Source organism: Heteronotia binoei, chromosome 7 (assembly GCF_032191835.1).
Source record: "Heteronotia binoei isolate CCM8104 ecotype False Entrance Well chromosome 7, APGP_CSIRO_Hbin_v1, whole genome shotgun sequence".
Taxonomy (NCBI): Eukaryota; Metazoa; Chordata; class Lepidosauria; order Squamata; family Gekkonidae; genus Heteronotia; species Heteronotia binoei.
Window position 1 is genome coordinate 24,047,762 of NC_083229.1, and position 13,822 is coordinate 24,061,583.

The 13,822-nt window shown below is 42.8% G+C and overlaps 1 protein-coding gene across 2 annotated transcripts in view; it reads left to right on the forward strand.

Annotated features, from left to right (window-relative positions):
- ATAD2 (ATPase family AAA domain containing 2) overlaps nt 1–13,718 on the forward strand; it is a 58,993-nt gene extending 45,275 nt beyond the window's left edge. Inside the window, exons 24-29 of one of the 2 annotated variants that reach the window (XM_060243253.1) lie at nt 68–220; nt 1,910–2,305; nt 3,830–3,963; nt 4,363–4,491; nt 13,147–13,207; nt 13,244–13,262. In XM_060243253.1, coding sequence (XP_060099236.1) covers nt 68–220; nt 1,910–2,305; nt 3,830–3,963; nt 4,363–4,491; nt 13,147–13,179 — 845 coding nt within the window. In that variant the 3' untranslated portion in view covers nt 13,180–13,207; nt 13,244–13,262. Of the gene's footprint in view, nt 1–67; nt 221–1,909; nt 2,306–3,829; nt 3,964–4,362; nt 4,492–13,146 lie in introns of both variants that reach the window. The other variant, XM_060243252.1, reaches the window with a different exon arrangement.
- Nucleotides 13,719–13,822: the final 104 nt, after the last annotated feature.

Genomic DNA, 13,822 nt, shown 5'->3' on the forward strand with positions numbered 1-13,822 from the left:
GTAAATACGGCACATATTTCAGCATAATGTAGTAGAAGATGCTTACAGCATTTTGTTTGCTTTAAAGGTTGCAGCTCTGCAAAATATGCTCCATCTTACTACTATGTAATGCCAAAGCAGAATGCCACTTTGGAGAACAAGAAATTGGATTCTGAATATGGTGAGAAACTGAAAAGCCCTTCAATACCTGTGGAATCTGGCTCTCCTTCCTTTTCTAATGGTAAGACCTTTCTGATCTTTTGTATATTCCTATTTTTGGAAGCAGCTTCAAGGCACAACCAATTCTGTATTAAGCCAGGGGCTAATTATGATTGCATATGCCATACAGAATCCTTAAGTCACAGCAGTGTGCAGTAGTGAGTAGTGTTAGCTGTATTGAATTAACACAAATCAGTAACATAATGATGGCTTTGGTGTGACACATCTACCTAAGTGCAAACTAACACATTGATGGTTACAGGCTATGGATCCAACACAGCATTTTGATGGGCGAAAATGGGTGGAATTCTAGCAGAATCCCCTTTGCATATTAGGCCACACACCTCTGATATAGCCAATCCTCCAAGAGCTTACAAGGCTCTTTTTTGTAAGCTCTTGGAGGATTGGCTACATCAGGGGTGTGTGGCTTAATATGCAAAGGAGCTCCTGCTACAATTCCACCCCTGGGCGAAAGGATACCTGCATGGAGCATGATTTTTTTCCTCCTCCCCTCCCCCCCCCCAAAAAAAATGCTTCTAGGAGCAGCATTTTGGGCTACAGGGGGAGAGGTGAGAAATTTTGCTCAATAAGGAATGCTTCCACAAACATTTGAAATATTGGCTGTGGATTCACTGAATGGCTTTTTTCTTAGAGTACTGCACCAGAAAGAATAAATAGGAAATGATATCAAATGTTAATAGAAGCATGTTTTATTAGTTCTCTTGTGCAGGACTAAGGGTAATAGTTCTATTCAGAGAGCACAAATCCTCAGATCCTTGGCAGATTTTACTTCTAAGATGAAAACAAGTGGTGCTACTGCTTCACTTTTCATGTTTAAAGAGAGACAAAATAGAATGAAACTGAGGAGGGGGGCAGAGTCATGCAGGGCAGTCAGGCAAGGCACAAGAGCACACAAGACTTTATTGTCTTGTGCAGGTGACACTAAGGGAAATGCACACACCCACCCGCAGCCTTTTCACTTCAGCCTGCTTGAGTCCTTTCCTATCTAGCTTCCCTTATACTATTCGTTATCACTGTTGCCTGATATACAGTCAGGTAGGAACTGAAGTTTTGGATTTGGCTGCCATCCTTGTCTGGGGAGGGAAGGAGACAAGATGAATCAGAGTTTTGGACATGGTTGAGGCTAAACTATTAGCCTTGTGAGTCAGCCAGCAGCAACAAAGAGTGTTTCCATTGCTGGAATCCTTACCAGCTGGGCCAAACCAGCTTTGTCACTGTCTTCCCTATAATATGCAAGCATTTGAGAATGGGATGGTGTGGGGTAACCAGGCACACCTTAAAATATACTTCTGAAGATTAGAAGCATGGGCCAGGTGGATCAGCCTATTTGTAGAACACAGTCGATTTTTTGACCAAACCTTGATGTTGACTTTTTCGGACGGTTAGCTGGTTTGTCCTGGGAAAGATGCTTGAACACTACTGTACTCTGATCTCCAGGGAACATTGGTGGTTCATTATGTGGAAAGCTCAATACAAACCTTATGTCCAAGTTCATTTAACTGATAAGATACTAATGGTCTTTCATTCCCCCCACAAACCATTTTTCCTTAATTTAGAGGATATATCCCATTAATTCTTTATCACAATGTGTCATACTTCCTTGTTTGCCTTTTTCATATGGAGGACATTTAGAAAAGAGTGAACTATAGAAAAGTATATATTTTCAAGTGTATTATTTCTTCCTGTGTAGCCTTATCTAAGAGAAAACTCAGAAGAAAGAGCAGGTGGTGCTTGGGTAATCTGGCAAAGCGAAAAAAGATTTCTCATTTCAACAAAGAGAATAAAGCTCCAGGAGAAGAGCAAGATGAGCCAGACAGTGATGTAGAGGATTGTCTAGAAAATGATTCCAGCATGGAGCAAAGTGAAATAATTCAGACTTCACTGGAAGAAGTTGATATGGTACTTCCTGAGCAGCAAACCAGCAGCTGTGAAAGTAAATCTGATGCAGGAAATGAGAGTGAGCAGGCCTCTGGTAATACTGCTAAGTCTAGATTTGAGGAGGGCGACAAAGATACTGAATGTTCGAAAAAGAACAAAAGATGTAATGGGGATCCAATAGAACATTCATCGGACAAGGATACTAATGGTAAGTGAAAAGTCATGCATTAGGATGTCTGAACCCTGGTGACATCATAGCAAGTGTGTTATTGCATGTAATTATTTTCACTTCTTTGGTCTCCTCCACTCTCTTTATGGCAACGTACTCCCTTGCATTGCTATTTTCAAGCACTCTTCCTAACTGACTAGTATGTCCTAAGTACTTGTCCAGTTATATTTGTAAGACTGTTCAAAAAGTCCTATTCAATTAAATTATTTTAATCCTGCTCTTCTCCCTGACCAGAGAATTCAAAGCAGTTTTTTCCATCTTTCCCCTCTCCTCCACTTAATCCTCACAACAGCGCTGTGATGTTAGGCTGAATGAAACCATACCATACCACACCAGCCCTAGAGTAGTAATGCCGGGCTTTTAATGTTTGGTTTGGAATTTGTGTTAGGATTTGTTCTGTGCAGTTCTGCATGCCCCTGAGAGTACACACTATTCAGTTGGAGTTTCTTCCAAATAACCATTCAAGGAATTGGCAGTGGTCATACTGATTCTGGTATGAAAGTAAAGCAAGGTCTTTTATCCCCTGAGGCTAGATCAGAGTACAAAAGGAAGTAACATCTAAAACATCTTCTAAGAATTAGTTACATATTATGACTTATGAAAGCGTTTGTGTCCTTTACGTAATTTGTTATTGAAATAAAAAAGTGTGTGTTTCCAAAAGCACAGTTTCTTTCATTTCACTACAGAAGTTTTCTGTTTTGCAGAAAGTTTTTATTTCCACCCCTCAAAGTCTCAGGTGGCACACTGAAACCAAACCACTACATCCCATGCTACCATAGCACATATCTATTTAATTTTTGCCATCTGAGATGTGGGGGGAAAAAATAGAAGTCAAAAATAGAAAACAAATTCTGCTATAAATTAAAGAGTTTCTGTCCAAACAATATACCTTCTGTCATAGAATCACCATAGGTAGGACTACTAGCATGTTGGAATATTAAACTAAGCTTTTGTAACACTGAAAATATTGGAACTCACTTAATTATTATTGAACATCATAGCACATTAATAGCTGCCAGCAGTATTTACATTTAAACAAAAAAATTGTAAGTGTTGTATTTGTCTGCAGTTCAAGAGTTTTTCCCCCCTGCTGCTCCCCCCCCCAATTTTTCACTGGAGTTTTTTTTTACATATATATTTGGAATGAGCAAAATGATTTGCTTTGCAAGGTATAGATTCTCTTAGGCCAAAGAGAACATATTTCATGGGAGGCTTTTTCAGTGCCCCAATGAATTACCCAATTTTTCCCAATAGAAAAATAAGGAGAGGGGAGTCTTGAGGGGACAGAAAAATGCTTCCCCCAAAATTTTCAGGTTTTTCTTCTGGGTTTTCACATCTCTATTCTGGAACCTGATTTTCCCTTCCTCCATGAAAAATATGGGGCATTAGATACCTTGTGTCTGTGTTCAGTGTTACATATGAAAGCAAACCCACTCATTTGCCTGTGTCTTCCCTTCCAGCAGTACTAGTGTTCAGATTTAACTCTGCCTTTTTTCACTGCAGATACATGTGTGCTTCGCATGACTCGTGCTAGGCGCTCTCAGGTGGAACAGCAGCATCTCATTAGTGTTGAGAAAGCAATGGAGATTCTTTCAGAGCAGACACCGCCACTTATTGTGGACTATGAAAAGCTCAATGTATGTATACTCTTCTTTCTGAATGCTGAAGTAGCAAGGCATTAATTAAATAAACTAAAAAGCAAAATCCCTATTTTAGAATATATGTGGCTATTAATGCTTTGGATGCAGGCTCCTAGGCCACTGCTAAAATGGGCAACAAACCATGTGCTTGAAATATACGTTGTGCTATAAAACTCCTGTGGAGAGACTATTGGGCAACTAATAAAACTGACGTGTCTGTACACATACAAAAACATTTATTATAGCCTCACATTTCAGGATAAATTTCAAAGCATATGGGGGTGGGATGGAGTTGAAAAACTGTTCTTGTGTGCCATCTGCATGTCCTCTATTTTGTGGCCTATATCATGAGTATGTTCTGTATAACACTGTGTGCTTTGCTTTTTTCTTTCCCAGGCATTACTGCAAATGGTTGTTGAGAAAAGTGAAAACTACACTCTGTTTCAGTTGGAAAAACTGTATGCCTTGCTCAGCCAGTGTATCTATCAACATCGCTGTGACTATGATAAAACCAAATTGATCCAGGTATGGTATTTCATGCACAGCTATTCCCTTCTGAATTTTTAAACCTATTCTTTCCATTGTATTGCTGTTTCTCCCTCATAGAGGGTATCAAGAAGTGGGTTTGAGAACATTAATTGCCTGTTGTAGCTCTAGTAGCTAAATGATTTCTCTCTCTTTTCTAATGCAAGATGGAATTAAGCTGCACACTGCCATTTGCAGTAGAGGCCATGGTTGTATATATTACCTCCTGTGGGTGTCTGCATTATAAGTAGGGGTGTGCATTCAGCTAAATCTAAGCCAAATAAATACAGAGCCCCAGATACTCCTGGTGTGATTCTCCATTATACCCTAGGGAGACCAGTGGTCTCCACAGGGTATAACTGAGCCAAAAAAAGATTTTCTCAAATCCAAATACCATACCGGTATTGAGATTTGGGAATATCAGGAAATACCAATAATTTTGGGGTTCAATATACATGAATTCAAGAAATGCTGTGGTTTTTCTTTCTTTCCTATACACTCTTAGTTATGAGATATGAATGTCTGGTTGCTGGCTTCTATAGTGGCTTTTATACAGAAGATCATTCTGTGTTCTTAGATCCTGAGTTATTCCATGGCACTTAGGTTTGTCCCAAAAGATGTAGACCATAGTTTAATTTCCTTACCATGGCTTTTCCTCAATTTTAAAATAGTACTCAGTATTTTTTACTGAATGGCAGAGATGTTTTAAAGCATCTTTATGAATTTGTAGAGATGATCAGGCTTCAGATGTTTAGCTATGAACCAAGTTTCATGTTACTGTTGCAGCACTTAACCTTGTGTTGTACTCAGGACAGAATCAAGGCTAAAAGACTGAAAATTTTTCAGAATTTCTTCATAGTCTCTGTGCAGTCACACACATGGGTTATCCGTCTGGATCAAACCCGACCTCGGAGAATTCAAAGCAATCTTAAGCGTTAATTTTGGCACGCACTCCATCTCGTTCTGGGGAGCAGGCATCCACTGCGCATGCCTAGAACGGGAGGGAAGCGCTCCACCCACCCAGTTTCTTCTTTACCGCCATCCGGGATACACCTACCTTGCTGCGTCTCCATTTTTTCTCTGCAATCTTCACCTTGTTCCTTGCATCCTCACCGCTCTTCACTCCAAATTTTCGATCTTCACCTCTCCAGTATTGTAAAAACCAAACAAAAAACTTTTATCTATCCTTCCTTATCTTTCTTTTTCCCCTTCCCTTCCCCCCCCCCCCCCCTTCCCGGGCGGATGGAAGGGAAAGACAACAAAATCACCTTCAAAAAGTGTACTCACTGTGGGGCTAAGATTCCATTGACAGACAGACATTCCTTGAGCCTTTTCTGTCTGGGGGAGTCCCATAGAACCGACACTTGCCTCCACTGCAGCCAGTTTGGGAAGCAGGCTAGAAAGAATTGCGCGGCCAGGCTCAAAAGTCACCTTCCGGAGTCATCTTTATGGCCTGCGATGTCTCAAGCTTTGGGATCCCAAATTTTGCTATCATCCCTAACTACGCAAAGGGACGTGGCTCGACTGGCAGCTTCCGTGGCATCGGCTCCCAACAAGCATAAGTCTGGGAAGCACTCCAAGAAGTCTGATGATTCCAAAAAGAAACATCCAATGGAATTGACTTCTGGAAAACCATCGGATTTGACAGCCCACTGATCAAAGCCGAAAGCAGGTCTTCAGTCCCTACGTCTCCCACTATGACCTCGGCACCGCACCCGACTGCTCCTACTTCAACCTCGATGCCAACGGTACCGTCTCCACTCGAGCATACCGATACGAGGCCTGAACAGATTGTCCATATTCTTTCAAGGTCGCCCTCGATCCACGAATCCTTACCAGAAAAGATCCTCGCCACGGAGTCGACAATCTAACCTTCTCGAACCACATTCTTTTTGAGAGGTCTCTTTACCTTGTAAGCAGCAGACAACTTCTCCAGTGTCTCCACTTCGACGGGAACCGTCGACTCCGAGGGAGCCACCCACTCGAGTCTTACCAGCATGATCCCCACGTCATCGTTGGGAACGCTACTACTACTTCTTCCCATTGCGTTCCGGATCACCATCCCCTCGACGGTACTATAGGTCACCATCTTCAGAGTCACATCGGTATCGGTACCATGAGGAACCACTTCACCCTCGGTACCGTGAGGAATCACTCCATCCTCAGTACCGTGAGATGGATTATCAAACTTCATGCAGGGAGCCTCGACTTTGCGAAGACACCTACCGTCCTTGGTACCATGAGGAGGTTTCTTGTACCAGATCCTATGGAAGCCCTCACCGTCCAAGACATTATGCCTTAGTATCGAAGCCGCTATCACCAGCCAGGTCTACTTCAGTCTGCTCAATCTCTTCAAAACAACAGCCTGAACAGCCTTCCTTGACAACTAAGTCTGTGATACCTACCAAGCCTACTTATTTGGCTCCCACCGATGTTGCCATTGATGCCCCTGAAGAATCTGAAGCAGAGCACTCAGACTCTTAATCAATGACTTCTGCACCTCATTCTCCAATTTCTGATATTACCAAGCCAGCTGACCTTTCACCATCGGAGGGATCCAAGGCTTACCTGGACTTGCTTTCTAATGTGGCTAACGCCCTAAATATCAAACTCACCACTGACCTACCCAGAGTTTCTGACGTAGTTCACGACTTGGTGCATGCAGACTGGCCGGCGGACTCTTTTCTCCCTATGCTTCCGGTACATCTAGAAGCTTTAAAAGAGGCATGGGACAAACCAGCATCAGTCCCACCTACATCCAAGAGGATCGAGTCTCTCTACAAAATTCATGCACCAGATTCAAAATTTCTGTTCAATCATCCAGCGCCCAATTCTATGATCGTCCACTCATTATCAAAATCTAAGCAGACACGCCATCCGGTTCCACCTGAAAAAGAGAGAAAAAATTGGATACCTTAGGGAGGAAGATTTACTCTTTCCACCGCTACCTCTAAAATTCACTACTATTTGGCGTATTTTTCAGCATACACATTTAATTTGACCTCCCAACTTAACACTATGGTTCCATCCTTACCAGACTCGGCACAGAAGCAGGCATCGCACAGCCTTCAGGAGCTCTCTCGCGTCAGCAAGCAGCAAATTAATTCAGTGCGTCATGCAGTGGCGTGTTCATTTCGGACCATGGCCACATCTATCACCCTACGCCACCATGTCTCCGTTCTTCTACGCTACAGCTTGACATCAAGTTCAAAATCGAAGACCTACCTTTTGATGGTCAAGGACTCTTCAACGCCACTACAGACAATATTTTAACCACAGTCAATGACAGCAGGAAAAGAGCTAAGAAGTTGGGAGTTAACCAGCAACAGTCTCAGCCAAATCGACAGACAGTTTGGAAACCCTCATACTATAAGTGGCCCCGCTCACCTAGACAATCCGATTTCTGGAAACGCGAGGCACCTCCAGCCAAACAGCCATTCCATCAAAGGGCCCATCCACAAACTACAAAGAAGACGGCCCCGGCTTCTAAACAGTCTCTTTGACTCTCTCATACCCCCTCTCTACCCGTCACTACATCTTACAGAGATCACCAGACTACGTCCCTTTTACCCCATGTGGGAATCGATAACATGAGATTCCTGGGTCCTGGCGATCATCCACAGGGGTTACATCATAGTTAGATTCGCCTCCAAAGCTCCACAGGTTCAAAACTACTACTCCCTCCCTCCTTCTCCAAAAAGAAATCGCCACCTTGCTGGACAAGGCAGCTATAGAACCAGTGCCACTGCAGTTCCATCACACAGGGTTCTACTCCTGTTACTTTCTGGTTCCAAAGTGGGACGGAAGTCAACGTCCTATATTAGACCTGTGCAAACTCAATCAGCACATTCGTTACAAAAAATTCCGCATGATTACCCTGCAGTCTATTCTACCGCTGATTCCAGAGCAGGCCTGGATGGTGTCAATAGACCTTCAAGACTCTTACTTCCACCTCACCATCAATCATCATCACAGAAGATTTCTCAGGTTTGCCGTTGGGAACCAACATTACCAGTTTCACTCCCTTCCGTTCGGTCTTTCGACAGCGCCAAGAATCTCCAAAGGGACATTTCTACCATCCTGTCTCTTCTACCCTCGCTAGGTCTTCAGGTCAATCTAGCAAAATCCAACTTGACCCCTATGCAGAACATTCAGTTCATAGGAGTACGCCTCTCAACTCTAGCACACAAGGCTTACCTCCCGATGGAAAGAGTACACCATATTCAATCCCTACTCAGTAACATCATTATGCACCGTACTCAAACAGCCTTCATCTTCCAACGTATGCTGGGTCTCATGGCAGCCACCACTTCCGTTCTATGCTTTGCAAGACTCCACATGCGTCCTCTTCAACTGTGGTTTCTCCGGACATTTCACCTACATCGCCAACACCAAATGACCCTACTTACTGTTCCATCTTACATCCAACCATCTCTAGAATGGTGGACTCTTGAATGCCATCTCTTGACTGGAATGCAGTTCATACGGCCGACCCCATCTGCCATTGTCACGACCGACGCTTCGAAGTGGGGATGGGTAATGGCAATTTTTGTAACATTGTCTTGTATACTGGAAGTTACAGCGACAACTTGTGTAATCTTACGTTTTTTTTCTGATTTTTTTTCTGTCCGTGGAATAATGCCAGGGGCTGATATAAAACCACAGATGACCCTCCTTAAGGATAATAATAGGTTAAGAGCTATATTTGTATGTTTCTTTCCCTTTTTTGTCTTTTTTTATGTTTGATAAGCTCTGTGATAACTGTATCTTATTTTTGGACTAAATAAACAATTAAAACGCAAAAAAAAAAAAGAAGAAGTGGGGATGGGTAGTCCACTTGGGAACGTTGACAGTTCAGGGTCAATGGACAGATTATGAAAGATCCCTCCACATCAACTGCCTAGAACTCTTGGCGGTTCACAGAGCTCTGAGATTTCTTCTGCCATCTCTTCATGGCCAACACATTCAGGTCACTTCGGACAATGTTGCCACTGTCTTCTACATGAATCGCCAAGGGGGCACTGCTTCCATCCGCCTCTGCGCGAGTCATGTCCCTATGGCATTGGAGCATTGCGCACAACATATTTCTGACAGCTGTGCATCTGCCTTGAGTCCAGAATGTAAAGGCGGATGCACTAAGCCGACACCTAGTTAACCACCACGGATGGACCCTCGAATCGCCAATACCTTCAGGCAGTTTTCAAAATTTTCGGAGTCCCAGAGATAGACGTCTTTGCCTCCCCGCACAACACCCAGTGTCCACGCTTCTACACTCGAGGTCCGGGAGATGCATTCCTCCACCTGTGGTCGGGACCACTGCATAACTTATTTCCACCGATTCCTCTCATCACAAGGTCACTCCGGAAAATCAAGCTAGATCGAACCAATTGTATCCTGATCACTCCATGGTGGCCCCGTCAACCTTGGTTCACCACTCTCCTTCTACTGTCGAACAACACATTCCTCCACTTTCCCAGAGTACGCGATTTACTTTACCAACAAGAGGGCAAGGTCCTACACCATGACCCTGGTCTTCTAAAACTGACTGCCTAGAAGTTCAGTTTTTGAATTTTCCTCAGGTTTGCCATGTCATGCTGAATGCCAGAAAACCCTCCACTAGGAAATCGTACTCTCTGAAATGGAAACGTTTCTCAGCACACGCCACTCGTCATAACTTTCACCCTGAACTTTCCACTATAGCCCAGATTTTGACGTATACGTTGTCCCTTTCTAAATCAGTGCTAACTTATTCTTCTTTGAAAGTGCATCTGGCAGCCATCTCAGCTTTCCATCCATGCATTGAAGGGTGCACTGTTTTTCCCCACTCCACAACTAAGGCGTTTATGAAAGGAATCATACATATCCAACCTCCAATCAGTCAATTATACCCTACTTGGAGCTTGTCTCTTGTCTTAAGCCAACTTTTGAAACCACCTTTCGAGCCTATGGCGCCCATCCCCCTGCAACTTCTGTCATGGAAGACAACATTGTTGGTGGCACTCACATCGGGTAGAAGGGTCAGTGACATTTGCGCTTTCAGGGCAGATCCTCCATATACTATCTTCCACCATGATAGAGTAATATTATACCCTGACCCATCCTTTTTACCCAAAGTCGTCTCACCGTTTCATCTAGAAAAACTGTCTACCTTCATTCTTTCAACATCCTAGTGATGATGGTCAGGGAGCCCTTCATAACCTGGATGTACGTAGAGCTCTTGCTTTCTACATTGAGTGGACACGTTCCTTCTGTAATGACAATAGACTTGGAGCCCACAACCAAGGTCGCAAGATCTCAACACAAAGATTTTCTAAATGGGTTGTGGCAGCCATTACCTTGTGCTACTGACTGGCTAAGCAGCCTGTACCAGAACGTTTATGAGCTCATTCCACTTGAGCCGTTTCCACGTCATCAGCCTTCTGCAAGGGCGTCCCGATGGAAGACATATGTGCCGCTGCGGTCTGGTCTTCCCCATCTATGTTTGCCATGCACTACGCCTTAGACGTTCGTGCTCGGCGTGATGCATCCTTTGGCCAGGCTGTACTACGCTCCATTTTTGACTGACGTCCCCAGTCTTCTGTTCTGTAAGTACATTCCTTACTTTTCATATGCTTAATTAACCTCTGCTTTCTTATTACAGATCCAGCCCCCGCCTCCGGGCAGAATAGCTTGCCAGTCACCCATGTGTGGGACTGCATAGAAACCACGAAGAAGATGGACAGGTTTCTTACCTGTAACTGATGATCTTCAAGTGGTCATCTGTGCAGTCACACACGCCCGCCTTAGCCTTCCCCGCTGCTGGTTATTTTAATTTTTCTACTTACTAGATTTCTCTATACAGCGGCTAGAAGAAACTGGGTGGGTGGAGCGCCTCCCTCCCGTTCTAGGCATGCGCAGTGGATGCCTCCTCCCCAGAACGAGACAGAGTGCGCACCAAAATTAACACTTAAGATTGCTTTGAAGTCTCCGAGGTCGGGTTCGATCCAGACGGATAACCCATGTGTGTGACTGCACAGATGACCACTCGAAGATCATCAGTTACTGGTAAGAAACCTGTCCTTATTCAGTGCACGTAATTGAAGTGTGTTATTCAGTGTTGTTAAGTTCACATGTTGTTCCCAAGTCGAAGTCAAATGTGTGCATGCACCAAAAGTGCATCCCTTGAATAAAGTTTTGTTGGTCTTAAAGGTGTCACTGGACTCAAAATCTGTTCCACTAGCAATACATTCAAGGGATAACATAACAAATTGTGTCCATTAGAAGCAATTGCAGTATGCAGCCTGTTTTCTTTCTGCCTATTAAATGTGGGTTTCTGAACTCACAGCTCTGTGTTTGGGGGTTTGTCTTGCTGACAATTTTGGGTGGCTTGATTTCTGAACAATTACAGCCCCGTTGAATATTTAATAATTACCATAAAGCTAAAGGTAGTCTTCTGTGCAAGCACCAGTCGTTTCCGACTCTGAGGTGACATCACATCACAATGTTTTCACAGCAGACTTTTTACGGGGTGGTTTACCATTGTCTTCCCCAGTCATCTACACTTTCCCCCTGGCAAACTGGGTACTCATTTTACCGAGGATGGAAGGCTGAGTCAACCTTGAGCTGGCTACCTGAAATCAGCTTCTGCCGGGATCGAACTCAGTTCATGAGCAGAGAGCTCAGACTGCAATACTGCAGCTTTACCACTCTGCTTTAACTGGCTTTAGCACTCAGTTATTTCATTAAATTTCTGTAAAATGAAGTATTCAGGAGGGGCATTTTGCAGTATGTTATAACAATACTTAAAAATACAACCTCCAAGTTCTACCTAAAGCGCCAGGAAAAGGAGTTACCCGTCTATGTCTAGACAGCTTATTTGGCAGGCGGAAGTAAAATACTAATTTTTACCTCAAGCAAATCAACTGGTTGACTCAGTATGCTTATGTGAGATAGCAAGCATCTTGCAAATTTGGCTCCTTAAACTGAATGATCCATGACTGGATGACCCAGGGTAGCCAATCTCATCAGGTCTTGAAAACTAAACAGGTCAACCATGGTTTATATTTGGATGGGAGACTACCAAAGAAGTCCAGGGTTGCTAGAAACCCATCTCTTATAGTCTCTTGCCTTGTAAACTCTACAGGGGTTACTGTACATCAACTACGATTTGATGGTACTTCTCATTGCAAAAATTAATGAAAAATGTACAGGAGAGTTTGTCCAATGAAACTCTGCAGTACAAATTAAAACATTATCACATTTAAGCTATAAAACTCAGTAGCAATGATATTTTAGCAACTTTTTATTTTTAAAAAATTGGACTCGGCTGCAGTAATATGCATGTGGAAACATCAAGTGAGTTTTGCACAGTTCCATGTGTTCAAGATCTTGTGCTGAGACCTAGCACCCTCCTTCCTATATGTGTTAGTGGCCAGAAACTTGTTATGCAAAAACTTGCACAAGCAGGGGCACCAATTTTTTTTTGGGGGGGGGGGGGGTAGAAGAAATACAATAAGTTCGACTTAGTTCAAATTACTACCATGGCCTTTTTCTTGCATTTCTGCTTGTGCAAGTGCTGCAGTGTGAACAGGAATTTTACTGTGGATCCAACCCACTGCTTAATTTTACTTTCGTCATGAGCCCCCTTTTTTAATGAGCCCCTTTTTTTTCTTCCAGGCAATGGAAAGAGAAATTACGGTCTTCAATTAATTCCATCAATGAAGTCCTCTGATTTGAAGTATTCTTGACAATTAAATTGTATTCTTGGCAATTTGTATTCTCGACAATTAATTTGTATTCTTGACAATTAATTTGTATTCTCGACAATTTGAGACTCTTCCAGTGTCCTGTAATGTTCTTAATTCTAATCAAGCTGGCTGCAGAAGCTATAGTTTGTGACAAATTGGTCAAGTTGCAAAAAGATGGCAAATGGTCCAGACAGCGTACCTGGCAATCCCTGTACAGCTTGTGTGAGTGTCTTTACAATTGAAAAGTATGCTAATTTATCATAATGTACTATTTTCTTATGTCTAATCATGTATATATGTTGAATATCTATTTTTAAGAAGCCAGTTGGCATCTTAACATTTCACATGTTTTCTGACAGTGATCTTTCTGGTATTCTGATTTCTCAAGCTTTCATTACCATCTGTTTTTATTGGTGCACTAATTCCTGTGTCAATATCACTCTCATGTTAATGCTCTAAATATTGCATAATATATAAATGTTAATAAACAAAGTTTATATACTCTTGACCTAGTTCATTGGGCAGATGTGTTTTAGATTTTTATAGATTAAAGCATAGATGGGTAATTGGTTGAATAATAAACACCATACTGGCATAGTTACTAC